Source organism: Eptatretus burgeri, chromosome 17 (genome assembly GCF_056783735.1).
Source record: "Eptatretus burgeri isolate ZD-2024b chromosome 17, Ebu_testis_v1, whole genome shotgun sequence".
Lineage (NCBI taxonomy): Eukaryota > Metazoa > Chordata > Myxini > Myxiniformes > Myxinidae > Eptatretus > Eptatretus burgeri.
This window is the reverse complement of record NC_140977.1, coordinates 39,436,767-39,459,361: the sequence shown is the minus strand read 5'-3', so window position 1 is coordinate 39,459,361 and position 22,595 is coordinate 39,436,767. Positions and strand designations below refer to the sequence as shown.

Sequence of the window (22,595 nt, the reverse complement as noted above, 5' to 3'; positions counted from 1 at the left end):
ATGACCGCCTCTCCAAGACGAATAAAAAGTTCTCACCCCTTTTTGAGGTACGATGCAACGTTTGGCAGCCATAGTGGATTGAAGGAAAAATATTAATTAATGTTTACTCTGGAACTACTACATCAATAAATGTGAAACATCACCGTTATGGTGCACCACTCATGCGGAATGTGGGTTTGAAATTTCAACAGGATCGGGCCCAGGGTTTGGCAGCCATGTTGGTTTTAAGAAAAATATTAAATAATATTTTCTCTGGAACTGCTTAATATAGCGAAGTAAAAATTTGCAGTTATCATCTCCCATCGTGTTTCCACACGTGGTGAAAATTATGACGTCACATGTCACATGGTTTGGCCACCATCTTGGATTGAAAGATAAATATTAATTAATGTTTACTCTGGAACCGCTGCTTCTATATGTACGAAACTTCAGATTTGTAATTTAGCCGACGTGTGAAAGAAGAGTTTAAAATTTCAATCTGATCGGTCATACGGTTTGGCAGCCAGAATTATTTAATTATTTGAATCTGTTCGCCAGTAATAACGAAATTGAACGTTTTGTGCTGCCCGCTTCGTAACTCGTCTGTTCCGCGCGTCTCGAAGCAGGCCTGTGTTTGTATCACCATTAAATAATGTTTTCTCTGGCACCGCCTATCCTATCAAGGCAAAACTTTGCGACTATGATTTAAGTCTCATGTTGTATCAGCTGTGTCAAAGGCGGACACGTTTGGGTACCCGGTCATCACTGCCAGCAGTTATAAAGTGGCAGTTCTAGTTATTATTATTATTCTTCCGCCGTAAATTTGCAAAATTTCCAAATTTTTTCGCTTTAAATGCCATTTTCTCAGAAATGGTAAGACCAATCGACACAAAATTTTCACCAAATATGTATCTTCTTTGATAGCATACATAATTGATAATTATGACGTCATAGGTCACGTGATACGGGCGCCATCTTGAAAAAACAGATCAACTTTGGACCTCTGTATCTCGGAAACCTTCTAGTGTAAAAAAATTTCGCTTGATACATTTGAACAAGCTCCCTCTCGGGTATACGTGTGATTTTTCGTGACGTCATCAGTGAAGAGGTATCCCAGTAAAAATTCGTCAAGTAGAACGCCACATGGCAAAAATTTGAAATTTCTTGAGCATCATCTACACAAAAATTCATTGTAGAAAAAAAATATTTTGACGTCATCAGTGACGTAATTCGGCCGCCATCTTGTTTTTTTGTGTTTTTTTAAAAAAATCTTCTTCTCCAGAACGGCTGTGCAGATTGAGGCGAAACTTTACAGGCACATTCCCCCTGAGGTCCTCTTTCAAGTTTGTTAATTTGTTGTTGATACGTCACATGGTTTGGCGGCCATCTTGAAAAAACCTTAAAACCTTCAAACATCTTCTTCTCCAGAAGCGCTGGTCCAATGAAGGCGAGATTTCAGAACTATATTCGTGACATGTATGCGATGCAAGTTTGTTAATTTCAAAGTGATAGGTCACATGGTTTGGCCGCCATGTTGGATTTAAGAAAAATATTAAATAATGTTTTCTCTGGTATTTCATAAGCCATCAAAGCGAAAATTTGCAAGTGCCTTCCTCCCTCAAGTCTGCATACATGGTAAAAAATTTTTACCTCAGAAGTCACATGGTTTGGCGGCCATCTTGGATAGAAAAATAGACTTTATCCGATTTACACGAAACTTCACACACTTGTTCGGGTCGACGATGGAAAGCAGATTTTAAATTTATGATATCATAGGTCACAAGGTTCGGCAGCCATCTTGGATTGAAAATGAATAAATTTTAAAAATCTTCTTCTCCAGAAGGGCAAGACAGATGAAGACGAAACTTCACACATATATTCCCCATGAGGTCCTTTCTCAAGTTTGTTAATTTGTTCTTGATCGGTCACATGGTTCGGCGGCCATCTTGAAAAAACCCTAAAACCTTCAAACATCTTCTTCTCCAGAAGCGCTGGTCGGATGAAGGGGAGATTTCAGAACTATATTCGGGACACGTAGGCGATATAAGTTTGTTAATTTCGAATTGATACGTTAGACGGTTTGGCCGCCATCTTGGATTTAAGAAAAATATTAAATAATGTTTTCTCTGGAACCGCTGAACCAAACGAATCGAAAATTTGTAATTATCATCTACCATCGTGTATGCACGCATGGTAAAAATTATGACATCACACGTCACATGGTTTGGCGGCCATCTTGGATAGAAAAACGCACCTTTACCGATTAACACGAAACTTTACAAACGTGTTCCAATACCCAGTTGGAAGCAGAATATAAATTTCTGATGTCATAGGTCACATGGTTCGTCAGCCATCTTGGATTGAAAATGAATAAATTTTAAAAATCTTCTTCTCCAGAAAGGCAAGACAGATTAAGCCGAAACTTCACACATATATTCCCCATGAGGTCCTTTCTCAAGTTTGTTAATTTGTTCTTGATTGGTCACATTGTTTGGTGGCCATCTTGAATTTACCTTAAAACATTCAAACATCTTCTTCTCCAGAACACCTGATCTGATCAAGGGGAAACTTCACACCCCTATTGCACATGAGTAGGGAATACAAGTTTGTTAATTTCTAATTGATAGGTCACATGGTTTGGCAGCCATGTTGAATTTAAGAAAAATATTAAATAATGTTTTCTCTGGAACTGCTTAACCTATCGAAGCGAAAATATGCGTCTGTCATCCTCCATGACATCTGCATACATGGTAAAAATTATGAGGTCACAAGTCACATGGTTTGGCCGCCATCTTAGATTGAAGGATAAATATTAATTCATGTTTACTCTGGAACCACTACTTCTATATATGCGAAACTTCATATTTATAATTTAGGCTACATGTGAAACAAAAGTTTAAAATTTCAACCTGATCGGCCGTGTGGTTTGGCAGCCAGAATTATTTAATTATTTGAATCTGGTCGCCAGTAATAAGGAAATTGAACGCTTTGTGCTGCCCGGTTCGGAACTCGTCTGTTCCGCGCCGTCTCGAAGCAGGCCTGTGTTTGTATCACCATTAAATAATGTTTTCTCTGGCACCGCTTATCCGATAAATGCGAAACTTTGCGACTATGATTTAAGTCTCACGTTGTGTCAGTTGTGTCAAAGGCGGACGGACTGGGTACCCGGTCATCACTGCCAGCAGTTATAAAGTGGCAGTTCTAGTTAGGGTACCCTGTGAGTACAGGGTACCCTATTGTTTTTCTTCTGTTTATTATTACGCATTATTATTATTATTCTTCCGCCGGCATTTTGCACCCTTTTTCGCTTTAAAAATCATTTTCTCTGGAACACTAAGTCCAATCGACAGAAAATTTTCACCATAGTATGTATCTTTTTTGATAGCACAATCACGTTATAATTATGACGTCATTGGTCACGTGGTACGGTCGCCATCTTGAAAAAAGCGATAAACTTTGGACATCTGTATCTCGGAAACCGTGCAATGGAAAAAATTTTCGTTTGATACATTTTACTAAGCTCCCTATGGGGAACACGTGTGATTTTTCGTGACGTCATAGGTGAAGCGATATACCGGTGAAAATTCGTCAAGTAGAACGCCATATGGGAAAAATCTGAAAAATTCTGAGCATCATCTACGCCAAAAATCACTGACGAAAATGTTTTTTTGACGTCATCGATGACGAAATTCGGCCGCCATCTTGTTTTTTAGTGTTTTTTTTTTTTAATCTTCTTCTCCAGAACGGCTATGCAGATTAAGGCGAAACTTTACACGCACATTCCCCCTGAGGTCCTCTTTCAAGTTTGTTAATTTGTTGTTGATACGTCACATGGTTTGGCGGCCATCTTGAAAAAACCCTAAAACCTTCAAACATCTTCTTCTCCAGAAGCGCTGGTCCAATGAAGGCGAGATTTCAGAACTATATTCGTGACATGTATGCGATGCAAGTTTGTTAATTTCAAAGTGATAGGTCACATGGTTTGGCCGCCATGTTGGATTTAAGAAAAATATTAAATAAAGTTTTCTCTGGTATTTCATAAGCCATCGAAGCGAAAATTTGCAAGTGCCTTCCTCGCTCAAGTCTGCATACATGGTAAAAAATTTTACCTCAGAAGTCACATGGTTTGGCGGCCATCTTGGATAGAAAAATAGACTTTATCCGATTTACACAAAACTTCACACACTTGTTCGGGTCGACGATGGAAAGCAGAATTTAAATTCATGATATCCTCGGTCACAAGGTTCGGCAGCCATCTTGGATTGAAAATGAATAAATTTTAAAAATCTTCTTCTCCAGAAGGGCAAGACAGATGAAGACGAAACTTCACAGATATATTCCCCATGAGGTCCTTTCTCAAGTTTGTTAATTTGTTTTTGATCGGTCACATGGTTTGGCGGCCATCTTGAAAAAACCCGAAAACCTTCAAACATCTTCTTCTCCAGAAGCGTTGGCCCAATGAAGGGATTTCAGAACTATATTCGGGACAGGAAGGCGATATAAGTTTGTTAATTTCGAATTGATAAGTCACATGGTTTGGCCGCCATCTTGGATTTCAGAAAAATATTAAATAATGTTTTCTCTGGAACCGCTTAACCAAACGAATCGAAAATTTGTAATTATCATCTAGCAGGCAGTATGCACGCTTGGTAAAAATTATGATGTCACACGTCACATGGTTTGGCGGCCATCTTGGATTGAAAAACGCACCTTTACCGATTAACACGAAACTTCACGTACGTGTTCCAATACCCAGTTGGAAGCAGAATATACATTTCTGATGTCATAGGTCACATGGTTCGTCAGCCATCTTGGATTGAAAAACAATATCTTCAAACGTCTTTTTCTCTGAAACGGCTGAACAGATCCAGGCGAAACTCCACCACTATGACCGCCTCTCCATGACGAATAAAAAGTTCCCACCCCCTTTTGAGGTACGATGCAACGTTTGGCAGCCATATTGGATTGAAGGAAAAATATTAATTAATGTTTACTCTGGAACTACTGCATCAATAAATGTGAAACATCAAGTTTATGGTGGAACGCTCATGCGGAATGAGGGTTTGAAATTTCAACGCGATCGGGCCCAGGGTTTGGCAGCCATGTTGGTTTTAAGAAAAATATTAAATAATGTTTTCTCTGGAACTGCTTAACCTGGAGAAGCGAAAATTTGCAGTTATCATCCACCATCGTGTTTGCACACGTGGTGCAAATTATGACATCACAAGTCACATGGTTTGGCCGCCATCTTGGATTGAAGGATAAATATTAATTAATGTTTACTCTGGAACCGCTGCCTCTATATATGCGAAACTTCAGATTTATAATTCAGGTGACATGCGAAATAAAAGTTTAAAATTTCAACCTGATCGGTCACGCGGTTTGGGAGCCAGAATTATTTAATTATTTGAATCTGGAAGCCAGTAATAACGAAATTGAATGCTTTGTGCTGCCCAGTTCGTAACTCATCTGTTCCGTGCCGTCTCGAAGCAGGCCTGTGTTTGTATCACTATTAAATAATGTTTTCTCTGGCACCGCTTATCCTTTCAATGCCAAACTTTGCGACTGTCATCTGCAGAAAGTCCCATGTTGTATCAAAGGCGGACGGACTGGGTACCCGGTCATCACTGCCAGCAGTTATAAAGTGGCAGTTCTAGTTAGGGTACCCTGTGAGTACAGGGTACCCTATTGTTTTTCTTCTGTTTATTATTACGCATTATTATTATTATTATTCCGCCGGCATTTTGCACCCTTTTTCGCTTTAAAAATCATTTTCTCTGGAACACTAAGTCCGATCGACAGGAAATTTTCACCATAGTATGTATCTTTTTGATAGCACAATCACGTTATAATTATGACGTCATTGGTCACGTGGTACGGTCGCCATCTTGAAAAAAGCGATAAACTTTGGACATCTGTATCTCGGAAACCGTGCAATGGAAAAAATTTTCGTTTGATACATTTTACTAAGCTCCCTATGGGGAACACGTGTGATTTTTCGTGACGTCATAGGTGAAGCGATATACCGGTGAAAATTCGTCAAGTAGAACGCCATATGGGAAAAATCTGAAAAATTCTGAGCATCATCTACGCCAAAAATCACTGACGAAAATGTTTTTTTTTGACGTCATCGATGACGTAATTCGGCCGCCATCTTGTTTTTAGTGTTTTTTTTAAAATCTTCTTCTCCAGAACGGCTATGCAGATTAAGGCGAAACTTTACACGCACATTCCCCCTGAGGTCCTCTTTCAAGTTTGTTAATTTGTTGTTGATACGTCACATGGTTTGGCGGCCATCTTGAAAAAACCCTAAAACCTTCAAACATCTTCTTCTCCAGAAGCGCTGGTCCAATGAAGGCGAGATTTCAGAACTATATTCGTGACATGTATGCGATGCAAGTTTGTTAATTTCAAAGTGATAGGTCACATGGTTTGGCCGCCATGTTGGATTTAAGAAAAATATTAAATAAAGTTTTCTCTGGTATTTCATAAGCCATCGAAGCGAAAATTTGCAAGTGCCTTCCTCGCTCAAGTCTGCATACATGGTAAAAAATTTTACCTCAGAAGTCACATGGTTTGGCGGCCATCTTGGATAGAAAAATAGACTTTATCCGATTTACACAAAACTTCACACACTTGTTCGGGTCGACGATGGAAAGCAGAATTTAAATTCATGATATCCTCGGTCACAAGGTTCGGCAGCCATCTTGGATTGAAAATGAATAAATTTTAAAAATCTTCTTCTCCAGAAGGGCAAGACAGATGAAGACGAAACTTCACAGATATATTCCCCATGAGGTCCTTTCTCAAGTTTGTTAATTTGTTTTTGATCGGTCACATGGTTTGGCGGCCATCTTGAAAAAACCCGAAAACCTTCAAACATCTTCTTCTCCAGAAGCGTTGGCCCAATGAAGGGGAGATTTCAGAACTATATTCGGGACAGGAAGGCGATATAAGTTTGTTAATTTCGAATTGATAAGTCACATGGTTTGGCCGCCATCTTGGATTTCAGAAAAATATTAAATAATGTTTTCTCTGGAACCGCTTAACCAAACGAATCGAAAATTTGTAATTATCATCTAGCAGGCAGTATGCACGCTTGGTAAAAATTATGATGTCACACGTCACATGGTTTGGCGGCCATCTTGGATTGAAAAACGCACCTTTACCGATTAACACGAAACTTCACGTACGTGTTCCAATACCCAGTTGGAAGCAGAATATACATTTCTGATGTCATAGGTCACATGGTTCGTCAGCCATCTTGGATTGAAAAACAATATCTTCAAACGTCTTTTTCTCTGAAACGGCTGAACAGATCCAGGCGAAACTCCACCACTATGACCGCCTCTCCATGACGAATAAAAGTTCCCCCCCCTTTTGAGGTACGATGCAACGTTTGGCAGCCATATTGGATTGAAGGAAAAATATTAATTAATGTTTACTCTGGAACTACTGCATCAATAAATGTGAAACATCAAGTTTATGGTGGAACGCTCATGCGGAATGAGGGTTTGAAATTTCAACGCGATCGGGCCCAGGGTTTGGCAGCCATGTTGGTTTTAAGAAAAATATTAAATAATGTTTTCTCTGGAACTGCTTAACCTGGAGAAGCGAAAATTTGCAGTTATCATCCACCATCGTGTTTGCACACGTGGTGCAAATTATGACATCACAAGTCACATGGTTTGGCCGCCATCTTGGATTGAAGGATAAATATTAATTAATGTTTACTCTGGAACCGCTGCCTCTATATATGCGAAACTTCAGATTTATAATTCAGGTGACATGCGAAATAAAAGTTTAAAATTTCAACCTGATCGGTCACGCGGTTTGGGAGCCAGAATTATTTAATTATTTGAATCTGGAAGCCAGTAATAACGAAATTGAATGCTTTGTGCTGCCCGGTTCGTAACTCATCTGTTCCGTGCCGTCTCGAAGCAGGCCTGTGTTTGTATCACTATTAAATAATGTTTTCTCTGGCACCGCTTATCCTTTCAATGCCAAACTTTGCGACTGTCATCTGCAGAAAGTCCCATGTTGTATCAAAGGCGGACGGACTGGGTACCCGGTCATCACTGCCAGCAGTTATAAAGTGGCAGTTCTAGTTATTATTAGGGTACCTTGTGAGTACAGGGTACCCTATTGTTTTTCTTCTGTTTATTATTATTTTTCTTTTTCCGCCGGCATTTTGCACCCTTTTTCGCTTTAAAAATCATTTTCTCTGGGACCCTAAGATCGATCGACACGAAATTTTCACCATAGTATGTATCTTTTTTGATAGCACAATCCCGTTATAATTATGACGTCATTGGTCACGTGGTGCGGTCGCCATCTTGAAAAAAGCGATAAACTTTGGACATCTGTATCTCGGAAACCGTGCAATGGAAAAATTTTTCGTTTGATACATTTTACTAAGCTCCCTATCGGGAAGACGTGTGATTTTTCGTGACGTCATAGGTGAAGCGATATACCGGTGAAAATTCGTCAAGTAGAACGCCGTATGGGAAAAATCTGAAAAATTTTGAGCATCATCTACGCCTCAAGTCACCGACGAAAATGTTTTTCTTGACGTCATCGATGACGTAATTCGGCCGCCATCTTGTTTTTTAGTGTTTTTTAAAAAAAATCTTCTTCTCCAGAAGGGCTGGACAGATTAAGGCGAAACTTTACAGGTACATTCCCCCTGAGGTCCTCTTTCAAGTTTGTTAATTTGTTGTTGATACGTCACATGGTTTGGCGGCCATCTTGAAAAAACCCTAAAACCTTCAAACATCTTCTTCTCCAGAAGCGCTGGTCCAATGAAGGCGAGATTTCAGGACTATATTCGCGACATGTATGCGATGCAAGTTTGTTAATTTCAAAGTGATAGGTCACATGGTTTGGCCGCCATGTTGGATTTAAGAAAAATATTAAATAATGTTTTCTCTGGTATTCCAGAAGCCATCGAAGCGAAAATTTGCAAATACCTTCCTCCCTCAAGTCTGCATACATGGTAAAAAATTTTTTACCTCAGAAGTCACATGGTTTGGCGGCCATCTTGGATGGAAAAATAGACCTTATCCGATTTACACGAAACTTCACACACTTGTTCGGGTCGATGATGGAAAGCAGAATTTAAATTTATGATATCATAGGTCACAAGGTTCGGCAGCCATCTTGGATTGAAAATGAATAAATTTTAAAAATCTTCTTCTCCAGAAGGGCAAGATAGATTAAGACGAAACTTCACACATATATTCCCCATGAGGTCCTTTCTCAAGTTTGTTAATTTGTTCTTGATCGGTCACATGGTTTGGCGGCCATCTTGAAAAAACCCGAAAACCTTCAAACATCTTCTTCTCCAGAAGCGCTGGCCCAATGAAGGGGAGATTTCAGAACTGTATTCGGGACAGGAAGGCCATATAAGTTTGTTAATTTCGAATTGATAAGTCACATGGTTTGGCCGCCATCTTGGATTTAAGAAAAATATTAAATAATGTTTTCTCTGGAACCGCTTAACCAAACGAATCGAAAATTTGTAATTATCATCGAGAGGGCAGTCTGCACGCATGGTAAAAATTATGACTTCACACGTCACATGGTTTGGCGGCCATCTTGGATAGAAAAACGCACCTTTACCGATTAACACGAAACTTCACAAACGTGTTCCAATACCCAGTTGGAAGCAGAATATAAATTTGTGATGTCATAGGTCACATGGTTCGTCAGCCATCTTGGATTGAAAAACAATATCTTTAAACGTCTTTTTCTCTGAAACGGCTGAACAGATCCAGGCAAAACTCGACCACGATGACCGCCTCTCCATGACGAATAAAAAGTTCTCACCCCCTTTTGAGGTACGATGCAACGTTTGGCAGCCATATTGGATTGAAGGAAAAATATTAATTAATGTTTACTCTGGAACTACTGCATCAATAAATGTGAAACATCAAGTTTATGGTGGAACGCTCATGCGGAATGAGGGTTTGAAATTTCAACGGGATCGGGCCCAGGGTTTGGCAGCCATGTTGGTTTTAAGAAAAATATTAAATAATGTTTTCTCTGGAACTGCTTAACCTAGCGAAGCGAAAATTTGCCGTTATCGTCTCCGATCCTGTTTGCACACGTGGTGAAAATTATGACGTCACAAGTCACATGGTTTGGCCGCCATCTTGGATTGAAGGATAAATATTAATTAATGTTTACTCTGGAACCGCTGCTTCTGTATATACGAAACTTCACATTTGTAATTTAGCCGACATGCGAAACAAAAGTTTAAAATTTCAACCTGATCGGTCACGCGGTTTGGCAGCCAGAATTATTTAATTATTTGAATCTGTTCACCAGTAATAAGGAAATTGAACGCTTTGTGCTGCCCGGTTCATAACTCGTCCGTTCCGCGCCGTCTCGAAGCAGCCTGTGTTTGTATCACCATTAAATAATGTTTTCTCTGGCACCGCTTATCCGATAAATGCGAAACTTTGCGGCTATGATTTAAGTCTCATGTTGTATCAGTTGTGTCAAAGGCGGACGGACTGGGTACCCGGTCATCACTGCCAGCAGTTATAAAGTGGCAGTTCTAGTTATTTTTCTTCCGCCGTAAATTTGCAAAATTTCCAAATTTTTTCGCTTTAAATGCCATTTTCTCAGAAATGGTAAGACCAATCGACACAAAATTTTCACCAAATATGTATCTTTTTTGATAGCATACATAATTGATAATTATGACGTCATAGGTCACATGGTACGGGCGCCATCTTGAAAAAACAGAAAAACTTTGGAGCTCTGTATCTCTGAAATCTTCTAGGGTAAAAAAAATTTCGCTTCATACATTTTAACAAGCTCCCTCTCGGGAATACGTGTGATTTTTCGTGACGTCATCGGTGAAGAGGTATCCCAGTGAAAATTCGTCAAGTAGAACGCCACATGGCAAAAATTTGAAATTTCTTGAGCGTCATCTACACAAAAATTCATCGTAGAAAAAAAATATTTTGTCGTCATCGGTGACGTAATTTGGCCGCCATGTTGTTTTGAAAAAATTTTTTTTTTTAATCTTCTTCTCCAGAAGGGCTGGACAGATTAAGGCGAAACTTTACAGGCACATTCCCCCTGAGGTCCTCTTTCAAGTTTGTTAATTTGTTGTTGATACGTCACATGGTTTGGTGGCCATCTTGAAAAAACCCTAAAACCTTCAAACATCTTCTTCTCCAGAAGCGCTGGTCCCATGAAGGCGAGATTTCACAACTATATTCGGGATATGTATGCGATGCAAGTTTGTTAATTGCAAAGTGATAGGTCACATGGTTTGGCCGCCATGTTGGATTTAAGAAAAATATTAAATAATGTTTTCTCTGGTATTTCATAAGTCATCGAAGTGAAAATTTGCAATTGCCTTCCTCCCTCAAGTCTGCATACATGGTAAAAAATTTTTACCTCAGAAGTCACATGGTTTGGCGGCCATCTTGGATGGAAAAATAGACCTTATCCGATTTTCACGAAACTTCACACACTTGTTCGGGTCGACGATGGAAAGCAGAATTTAAATTTATGATATCATAGGTCACAAGATTCGGCAGCCATCTTGGATTGAAAATGAATACATTTTAAAAATCTTCTTCTCCAGAAGGGCAAGATAGATTAAGACGAAACTTCACACATATATTCCCCATGAGGTCCTTTCTCAAGTTTGTTAATTTCTTCTTGATCGGTCACATGGTTTGGCGGCCATCTTGAAAAAACCCTAAAACCTTCAAACATCTTCTTCTCCAAAAGCGCTGGTCCAATGAAGGCGAGATTTCAGAACTATATTCGGGAGAGTAAGTCGATATAAGTTTGTTAATTTCGAATTGATAAGTCACATGGTTTGGCCGCCATCTTGGATTTAAGAAAAATATTAAATAATCTTTTCTCTGGAACCGCTTAACCAAACGAATCGAAAATTTGTAATTATCATCGAGAGGGCAGTATGCACGCCTGATAAAAATTATGACGTCACACGTCACATGGTTTGGCGGCCATCTTGGATAGAAAAACGCACCTTTACCGATTAACACGAAACTTCACAAACGTGTTCCAATACCCAGTTGGAAGCAGAATTTAAATTTCTGATGTCATAGGTCACATGGTTCGTCAGCCATCTTGGATTGAAAAACAATATCTTCAAACGTCTTTTTCTCTGAAACGGCTGAACAGATCCAGGCGAAACTCGACCACTATGACCGCCTCTCCATGACGAATAAAAAGTTCCCACCCCCTTTTGAGGTACGATGCAACGTTTGGCAGCCATATTGGATTGAAGGAAAAATATTAATTAATGTTTACTCTGGTACTACTGCATCAATAAATGTGAAACATCACCTTTATGGTGCAACAGTCATGCGGAATGAGGGTTTGAAATTTCAACGGGATTGGGCCCAGGGTTTGGCAGCCATGTTGGTTTTAAGAAAAATATTAAATAATGTTTTCTCTGGAACTGCTTAACCTAGCGAAGCGAAAATTTGCACTTATCGTCTAGGATTGTGTTTACACATGTGGTGAAAATTATGACATCACAAGTTACATGGTTTGGCCGCCATCTTGGATTGAAGGATAAATATTAATTAATGTTTACTCTGGAACCACTGCTTCTATATATACGAAACTTCAAATTTCTAATTTAGCCGACATGAGAAACAAAAGTTTAAAATTTCAACCTGATCGGTCACACGGTTTGGCAGCCAGAATTATTTAATTATTTGAATCTGTTCGCCAGTAATAAGGAAATTGAACGCTTTTTGCTGCCCGGTTCGCAGCTCTTCAGTCCCACGCCATATCGAAGCATGCCTCTGTTTGCATCACTCTTCAATAATGTTTTTTCTGGAACCACTTTCCCCATGAATGCGAAACTTTGCGACTGTCATCTGCAGAAAGTCCCATGTTGTATCAAAGGCGGACGGACTGGGTACCCGGTCATCACTGCCAGCAGTTATAAAGTGGCAGTTCTAGTTTTTATTTATTCTTTTTCTTTTTCCGCCGGCATTTTGCACCCTTTTTCGCTTTAAAAATCATTTTCTCTGGGATACTAAGTCCGATCGACACAAAATTTTCACCACAGTATGTATCTTTTTTGATAGCACAATCACGTTATAATTATGACGTCATTGGTCATGTGGTGCGGGCGCCATCTTGAAAAAAACGATAAACTTTGGACCTCTGTATCTCAGAAACCCTGCAATGGAAAATTTTTTCGTTTGATACATTTTACTAAGCTCCCTATGGGGAACACGTGTGATTTTTTTCGTGACGTCATTGGTGAAGCGATATACCGGTGAAAATTCGTCAAGTAGAACGCCATATAGGAAAAATCTGAAAAATTCTGAGCATCATCTACGCCTAAAATCACTGACGAAAATGTTTTTCTTGACGTCATCGATGACGTAATTCGGCCGCCATCTTGTTTTTTAGTGTTTTTTTAAAAAAATCTTCTTCTCCAGAAGGGCTGGACAGATTAAGGCGAAACTTTACAAGTACATTCCCCCTGATGTCCTCTTTCAAGTTTGTTAATTTGTTGTTGATACGTCACATGGTTTGGTGGCCATCTTGAAAAAACCCTAAAACCTTCAAACATCTTCTTCTCCAGAAGCGCTGGTCCAATGAAGGTGAGATTTCACAAGTATATTCGGGACATGTATGCGATGCAAGTTTGTTAATTTCGAATTGATAAGTCACATGGTTTAGCCGCCATCTTGGATTTAAGAAAAATATTAAATAATGTTTTCTCTGGTATTTCATAAGCCATCGAAGCGAAAATTTGCAAGTGCCTTCCTCGCTCAAGTCTGCATACATGGTAAAAAATTTTTACCTCAGAGGTCACATGGTTTGGCGGCCATCTTGGATAGAAAAATAGACTTTATCCGATTTACACGAAAATCGACACACTTGTTTGGGTCGACGATGGAAAGCAGAATTTAAATTTATGATATCCTCGGTTACAAGGTTCGGCAGCCATCTTGGATTGAAAATGAATAAATTTTAAAAATCTTCTTCTCCAGAAGGGCAAGACAGATCAAGACGAAACTTAACACATATATTCCCCATGCGGTCCTTTCTCAAGTTTGTTAATTTGTTGTTGATACGTCACATGGTTTGGCGGCCATCTTGAAAAAACCCTAAAACCTTCAAACATCTTCTTCTCCAGAAGCGCTGGTCGGATGAAGGGCAGATTTCAGAAGTATATTCGGGACAGATAGGGGATATAAGTTTGTTAATTTCGAATTGATAAGTCACACGGTTTGGCCGCCATCTTGGATTTAAGAAAAATATTAAATAATGTTTTCTCTGGAACCGCTTAACCCAACGAATCGAAAGTTTGCAATTATCATCTACCATCGTGTCTGCACGAGTGTTAAAAATTATGATGTCACACGTCACATGGTTTGGCGGCCATCTTGGATAGAAAAACGCACCTTTACCGATTAACACGAAACTTCACACACGTGTTCCAATACCCAGTTGGAAGCAGAATATAAACTTGTGATGTCATAGGTCACATGGTTCGTCAGCCATCTTGGATTGAAAAATAATATCTTAAAACGTCTTTTTCTCTGACACGACTGAACAGATCCAGGCGAAACTCCACCACTATGACCGCCTCTCCATGACGAATAAAAAGTTCTCACCCTCTTTTTGAGATACGACGCAACGTTTGGCAGCCATAGTGGATTGAAGGAAAAATATTAATTAATGTTTACTCTGGAACAACTGCATCAATCAATGTGAAACATCACCTTTATGGTGGAACAGTCATGCGGAATGAGGGTTTGAAATTTCAATGGGATCGGGCCCAGGGTTTGGCAGCCATGTTGGTTTTAAGAAAAATATTAAATAATGTTTTCTCTGGAACTGCTTAACCAAGCGAAGCGAAAATTTGCACTTATCGTCGCCGATCGTGTTTGCACATGTGGTGAAAATTATGACGTCACAAGTCACATGGTTTGGCCGCCATCTTGGATTGAAGGATAAATATTAATTAATGTTTACTCTGGAACCGCTGCTTCTATATATATGAAACTCCACATTTGTAATTCAGCCGACATGCGAAACAAAAGTTTAAAATTTCAACCTGATCGGTCACGCGGTTTGGCAGCCAGAATTATTTAATTATTTGAATCTGTTCGCCAGTAATAAGGACATTGAACGCTTTGTGCTGCCCGGTTCGTAGCTCTTCAGTCCCATGCCATATCGAAGCAGGCCTCTGTTTGTATCACTCTTCAATAATGTTTTTTTGCTGGAACCACTTTCCCGATGAATGCGAAACTTTGCGACTGTCATCTGCACAAATTCCCATGTTGTATCAAAGGCGGACGGACTGGGTACCCGGTCATCACTGCCAGCAGTTATAAAGTGGCAGTTCTAGTTAGGGTACCCTGTCAGTACAGGGTACCCTATTGTTTTTCTTATGTTTATTTATTATTATTATTATTTTTCCGCCGGCATTTTGCGGCCTGTTTTCGCTTTAAAAATCATTTTCTCAGGAACGCAAAGTCCGATCGACACGAAATTTTCACCGTAGTATGTATCTTTTTTGATAGCACAATCACGTTATAATTATGACGTCATTGGTCACGTGGTGCGGGCGCCATCTTGAAAAAAACGATAAACTTTGGACCTCTGTATCTCGGAAACCGTGCAATGGAAAAATTTTTCGTTTAATACATTTTACTAAACTCACTATCGGGAATACGTGTGATTTTTCGTGACGTCATAGGTGAAGCGATATACCAGTGAAAATTCGTCAAGTAGAACGCCGTATAGGAAAAATCTGAAAAATTCTGCGCATCATCTACGCCTAAAATAACAGACGAAAATGTTTTTCTTGACGTCATCGATGATGTAATTCGGCCGCCATCTTGTTTTTTAGTGTTTTTTTAAAAAAATCTTCTTCTCCAGAAGGGCTGGACAGATTAAGGCGAAACTTTGCAGGTACATTCACCCTGAGGTCCTCTTTCAAGTTTGTTAATTTGTTGTTGATACGTCACATGGTTTGGCGGCCATCTTGAAAAAACCCTAAAACCTTCAAACATCTTCTTCTCCAGAAGCGCTGGTCCAATCAAGGCGAGATTTCAGCACTATATTCGTGACATGTATGCGATGCAAGTTTGTTAATTTTGAAGTGATAGGTCACATGGTTTGGCCGCCATGTTGGATTTAAGAAAAATATTAAATAATGTTTTCTCTGGAATTTCATAAGCCATCGAAGCGAAAATTTGCAAGTGCCTTCTCGCCTCAAGTCTGCATACATGGTAAAAAAGTTTTACCTCAGAAGTCACATGGTTTGGCGGCCATCTTGGATAGAAAAATAGACTTTATCCGATTTACACGAAAATCGACAGACTTGTTCGGGTCGATGATGGAAAGCAGAATTTAAATTTATGATATCATAGGTCACAAGGTTCGGCAGCCATCTTGGATTGAAAATGAATAAATTTTAAAAATCTTCTTCTCCAGAAGGGCAAGACAGATGAAGACGAAACTTCAAACATATATTCCCCATGAGGTCCTTTCTCAAGTTTGTTAATTTGTTCTTGATCGGTCACATGGTTTGGCGGCCATCTTGAAAAAACCCAAAAACCTTCAAACATCTTCTTCTCCAGAAGCGTTGGCCCAATGAAGGGGAGATTTCAGAACTATATTCAGGAGAGGAAAGCGATATAAGTTTGTTAATTTCGAATTGATAAGTCACATGGTTTGGCCGCCATCGTGGATTTAAGAAAAATATTAAATAATGTTTTCTTTGGAACCGCTTAACCAAACGAATCGAAAATTTGTAATTATCATCTACCTTTGTCTGTGCATGCGTGGTAAAAATTATGATGTCACACGTCACATGGTTTGGCGGCCATCTTGGATAGAAAAACGCACCTTTACCGATTAACACGAAACTTCAGAAACTTGTTCCAATACCCAGTTGGAAGCAGAATTTAAATTTGTAATGTCACATGGTTCGTCAGCCATCTTGGATTAAAAAATAATATCTTTAAACGTCTTTTTCTCTGAAAGGACTGAACAGATCCAGGCAAAACTCCACCACTCTGACCGCCTCTCCATGACGAATAAAAAGTTCTCACCCCCTTTTGAGGTACGACGCAACGTTTGGCAGCCATCGTGGATTGAAGGAAAAATATTAATTAATGTTTACTCTGGAACTACTGCATCAATAAATGTGAAACATCAAGTTTATGGTGGAACGCTCATGCGGAATGAGGGTTTGAAATTTCAACGCGATCGGGCCCAGGGTTTGGCAGCCATGTTGGTTTTAAGAAAAATATTAAATAATGTTTTCTCTGGAACTGCTTAACCTTGCGAAGCGAAAATTTGCAGTTATCGTCTACGATCGTGTTTGCACAAGTGCTGAAAATTATGACGTCACAAGTCACATGGTTTGGCCGCCATCTTGGATTGAAGGATAAATATTAATTAATGTTTACTCTGGAACCGCTGCTTCTATATATACGAAACTTCACATTTGTAATTTAGCCGACATGCGAAACAAAAGTTTAAAATTTCAACCTGTTCGGTCACACGGTTTGGCAGCCAGAATTATTTAATTATTTGAATCTGTTCGCCAGTAATAAGGAAAGTGAACGCTTTGTGCTGCCCGGTTCGTAACTCGTCTGTTCCGCGCCGTCTCGAAGCAGGCCTGTGTTTGTATCACCATTGAATAATGTTTTCTCTGGCACCGCTTATCCTATCAATGCGAAACTTTGCGACAATGATTTAAGTCCCATGTTGTATCAGTTGTCTCAAAGGCGGACACTTCTGGGTACCCGGTCATCACTGCCAGCAGTTATAAAGTGGCAGTTCTAGTTATTATTATTATTATTCCGCCGGCAATTTGCACCCTTTTTCGCTTTAAAAATCATTTTCTCTGGAACACTAAGTCCGATCGACAGGAAATTTTCACCATAGTATGTATCTTTTTTGATAGCACAATCACGTTATAATTATGACGTCATTGGTCACGTGGTACGGTCGCCATCTTGAAAAAAGCGATAAACTTTGGACATCTGTATCTCGGAAACCGTGCAATGGAAAAATTTTTCGTTTGATACATTTTACTAAGCTCCCTATGGGGAACACGTGTGATTTTTCGTGACGTCATAGGTGAAGCGATATACCGGTGAAACTTCGTCAAGTAGAACGCCATATAGGAAAAATCTGAAAAATTCTGAGCGTCATCTACACCAAAATTCATCGTCAAAAATGTTATTTTTGACGTCATCGATGACGTAATTCGGCCGCCATCTTGTTTTTTAGTGTTTTTTTAAAAAAATCTTCTTCTCCAGAAGGGCGAGGCAGATTAAGGCGAAACTTTACAGGTACATTCCTCCTGAGGTCCTCTTTCAAGTTTGTTAATTTGTTGTTGATACGTCACATGGTTTGGTGGCCATCTTGAAAAAACCCTAAAACCTTCAAACATCTTCTTCTCCAGAAGCGCTGGTCCCATGAAGGCGAGATTTCACAACTATATTCGGGACATGTATGCGATGCAAGTTTGTTAATTTCAAAGTGATAGGTCACATGGTTTGGCCGCCATGTTGGATTTAAGAAAAATATTAAATAATGTTTTCTCTGGTATTTCATAAGCCATCGAAGCGAAAATTTGCTATTGCCTTCCTCCCTCAAGTCTGCATACATGGTAAAAAAATTTTACCTCAGAAGTCACATGGTTTGGCGGCCATCTTGGATAGAAAAATAGACCTTATCCGATTTTCACGAAACTTCACACACTTGTTCGGGTCGACGATGGAAAGCAGAATTTAAATTTATGATATCATAGGTCACAAGGTTCGGCAGCCATCTTGGATTGAAAATGAATAAATTTTAAAAATCTTCTTCTCCAGAAGGGCAAGACAGATCAAGACGAAACTTAACACATATATTCCCCATGAGGTCCTTTCTCAAGTTTGTTAATTTGTTCTTGATCGGTCACATGGTTTGGCGGCCATCTTGAAAAAACCCTAAAACCTTCAAACATCTTCTTCTCCAGAAGCGCTGATCGGATGAAGGGCAGATTTCAGAACTATATTCGGGACACGTAGGGGATATAAGTTTGTTAATTTCGAATTGATAAGTCACACGGTTTGGCCGCCATCTTGGATTAAAGAAAAATATTAAATAATGTTTTCTCTGGAACCACTTAACCAAACGAATCGAAAATTTGTAATTATCATCGAGAGGGCAGTATGCACGCATGGTAAAAATTATGACGTCACACGTCACATGGTTTGGCGGCCATCTTGGATAGAAAAACGCACCTTTACCGATTAACACGAAACTTCACAAACGTGTTCCAATACCCAGTTGGAAGCAGAATATGAATTTCTGATGTCATAGGTCACATGGTTCGTTAGCCATCTTGGATTGAAAAACAATATCTTCAAACGTCTTTTTCTCTGAAACGGCTGAACAGATCCAGGCAAAACTTGACCACTATGACCGCCTCTCCATGACGAATAAAAAGTTCCCACCCCCTTTTGAGGTACGATGCAACGTTTGGCAGCCATATTGGATTGAAGGAAAAATATTAATTAATGTTTACTCTGGAACTACTGCATCAATAAATGTGAAACATTAAGTTTATGGTGGAATGCTCATGCGGAATGAGGGTTTGAAATTTCAACGGGATCGGGCCCAGGGTTTGGCAGCCATGTTGGTTTTAAGAAAAATATTAAATAATGTTTTCTCTGGAACTGCTTAACCTGGAGAAGCGAAAATTTGCAGTTATCATCCACCATCGTGTTTGCACACGTGGTGCAAATTATGACATCACAAGTCACATGGTTTGGCCGCCATCTTGGATTGAAGGATAAATATTAATTAATGTTTACTCTGCAACCGCTGCCTCTATATATGCGAAACGTCACATTTATAATTCAGGTGACATCCGAAACAAAAGTTTAAAATTTCAACCTGATCGGTCACATGGTTTGGGAGCCAGAATTATTTAATTATTTGAATCTGGAAGCCAGTCATAACGAAATTGAATGCTTTGTGCTGCCCGGTTCGTAGCTCTTCAGTCCCACGCCATATCGAAGCAGGCCTCTGTTTGTATCACTCTTCAATAATGTTTTTTTTGCTGGAACCACTTTCCCGATGAATGCGAAACTTTGCGACTGTCATCTGCAGAAAGTCCCATGTTGTATCAAAGGCGGACGGACTGGGTACCCGGTCATCACTGCCAGCAGTTATAAAGTGGCAGTTCTAGTTTATTATTATTTTTTTTTGAAATGATTCTTTTCATCAGCCACTGTAAATGGGAACCCAACAGGTTCACGGGTCATCTGGAAAGTATTAAAATTTTTAGCCATTATTTCAGCAAAATTATTCTAAAAAAACTGCTCTTCTGAACGAGATGGCAGTCTCTTTCTCTTTCTCCTCTTTCCTCTTTCCCCTTTCCTCTTTCCCCTTTCCTCTTTCCTTTATCCACCCATTTTTACATCCCTTCCCACCCCCTCCTTTCCCCCTTCTTTCCTCCATTCTCGCCACTTTTTTAACCTTATGCAACAATCACGAGATTGCTGTTCCTATCAAAGATTATTGACTTTTTACACAAATTGCATTATTATCTGCCTTGTATTTCTTCGTCACAGCATCTGTCATATGTTTCTGAACCAGTCACCGACACTAACAAGAAAGGGTCAACTTCACAGGACAATCCTTGATCCAAGAAGGAATGTATGAATGGCAGTGTAAAATTAATAAACCTGCACACTCACCTTTGAGCTGTCTCACCTGGCTATAAACTGCCAGCCTGGTGTTTCGCATGCAGGACGTCAATGTGTGTGCCGTCCATCGGGAGAACATTGCGCTGGAGAACCCATCTGTAAGAACTGAGGTTGTTGATGGACGTTAAACATCCCATTACATCAATTCCCGAACAATATGCGATTTATTGCCAACACCCTGAACAACTTCCTGCCGAAGTTGAACATCAGACCTGGCCAGCCGGTTCAAGAATTACTTAGGCCAGAATTGTTCCTCCTCGCTAACCCACAAGGGGGAAATGAATGGTGCCGTTATATACGGTGGCTCATCGCTATATCAGAGTACGGTGAAGTAGATCCTAAGATATGTGTTTGGGTATTTCTTGTTTGTTCCGGTGCCTCATTTATTTGACATTGTAATATTTATTTATTGACTTCACTATCGATAAAGGTCTCTTTATTGTTATTTATGCAACGTGAAAACACACACAGGGCTGACGGGATGGCCTTGAGGTACGCACACACGCCTCTCAGCTGTCTAGCCTGGGTTTGAATCCCGACCCAACTATAAACTGCCATCCATCTGTTTCACAGGCAGGCGATTCATCAGTGTGCGTACCGTCCCTCGGATTGATGTTAAATAGGCGTCCCGTCTGCCAGCATTAGTTGGTGGGCATTAATGATCCCACGGTGTCCTTCACGAAGAGAAGGCGAGCTATCACCAGCACCCTGAACAAATTACAAATTCCTGCCCTAACGGCACAGATGCATCCTCGGCCAATGATGTTGTACTGCACAGGAAAGAATAAGAACATATGCACACACGTGAAATCGGTAATTATCACAACATGTGGCATAGCCTTCAAAGTTGCTTTCATGATGAAGAAGAACAATCAGATAGGACTGTGAACAAATGTTTTTTGTTGTTGTTGTTGTTGTTGTTAATCCCTCACAATGTCATTAACTTCTCAATTGCCTTTTTACTACTCGATGGTCGCTCACTGCTGCGTTATCGCCTTCAGCTGCCCAGCAATCATCTTCATTGACGAGTTGGACGCCATGTGCCCGAAGCGCGATGGCCTGCAGGGAGAGGTGGAAAAGCGTATCGTTGCAACACTTCTGATCCTCATGGACGGCATCGGATCCGTAAGTTTGAGCAGAAAATATTTGATCTGTGGTCGGTAAGATGGTTCAGAAAAACGCAAGCAACCAAGTAAAACTTCTTTGTCGACCAATATTAACGTTTAACCTCAAATGCCAACACGAACTGTCCAGAACTGCTTGTAAATAAACTCACCCACAAAGTTCTTCATCTTCCGAAAAACTAACCTCCCAAAATAGGTATTTTTCTCTCTTCTCCAAAACTATGCACAGGGTTTTGATGAAACTTGACCACAAACTTCATCACCCATGATGTACCAAAGTTTATCGACTACATCAAAATCTTCACTCATTAAAGGGGTCTATGGGGGGGTGGGGGGTTGACCCCCCCCCCAACGTAGGTATTGTGACGTCCACGGGACTTTAACTGTCCCGCTAACGTAGAATGAGCCGAAACGATGGAGGCGGTTTATTTATTTATAACCCAAAGATGGCGGTTCTAATCGCTCTACCGCAAACGGGACGAGGAAGGTGGCACGAGTCTCTTTTCACTGAGTTGATAACGTTTATTCCTCTAACCAGAAATAACAAGACTCGGCAAGAAGAGAGATCCGGGGCGATTCGACGGGATGGTGGTGTGGGTTCGGGCGTGGGGAAAACACAAACAGTTCCAATGGATATACAAATCTCAAACCCTCTAAGGCGCCAGGTACACACACACACACACACACACACACACACAAAACGTAGCTATTCCTGGTGGTCAGGCTGGACCGTGATGTGGACGCA

At 40.0% G+C, this 22,595-nt stretch overlaps 1 protein-coding gene across 1 annotated transcript in view; it reads left to right on the top strand.

Annotated features, from left to right (window-relative positions):
• AFG2A (AAA ATPase AFG2A) overlaps positions 1-22,595 on the top strand; it is a 60,166-nt gene that overhangs the window by 19,180 nt on the left and 18,391 nt on the right. The window contains exon 2 of the mRNA XM_085863010.1: positions 21,728-21,851. Within this exon, the coding sequence (XP_085719136.1) occupies positions 21,765-21,851 (87 nt within the window). The 5' untranslated portion in view covers positions 21,728-21,764. The remainder of the gene's footprint in view (positions 1-21,727; positions 21,852-22,595) is intronic.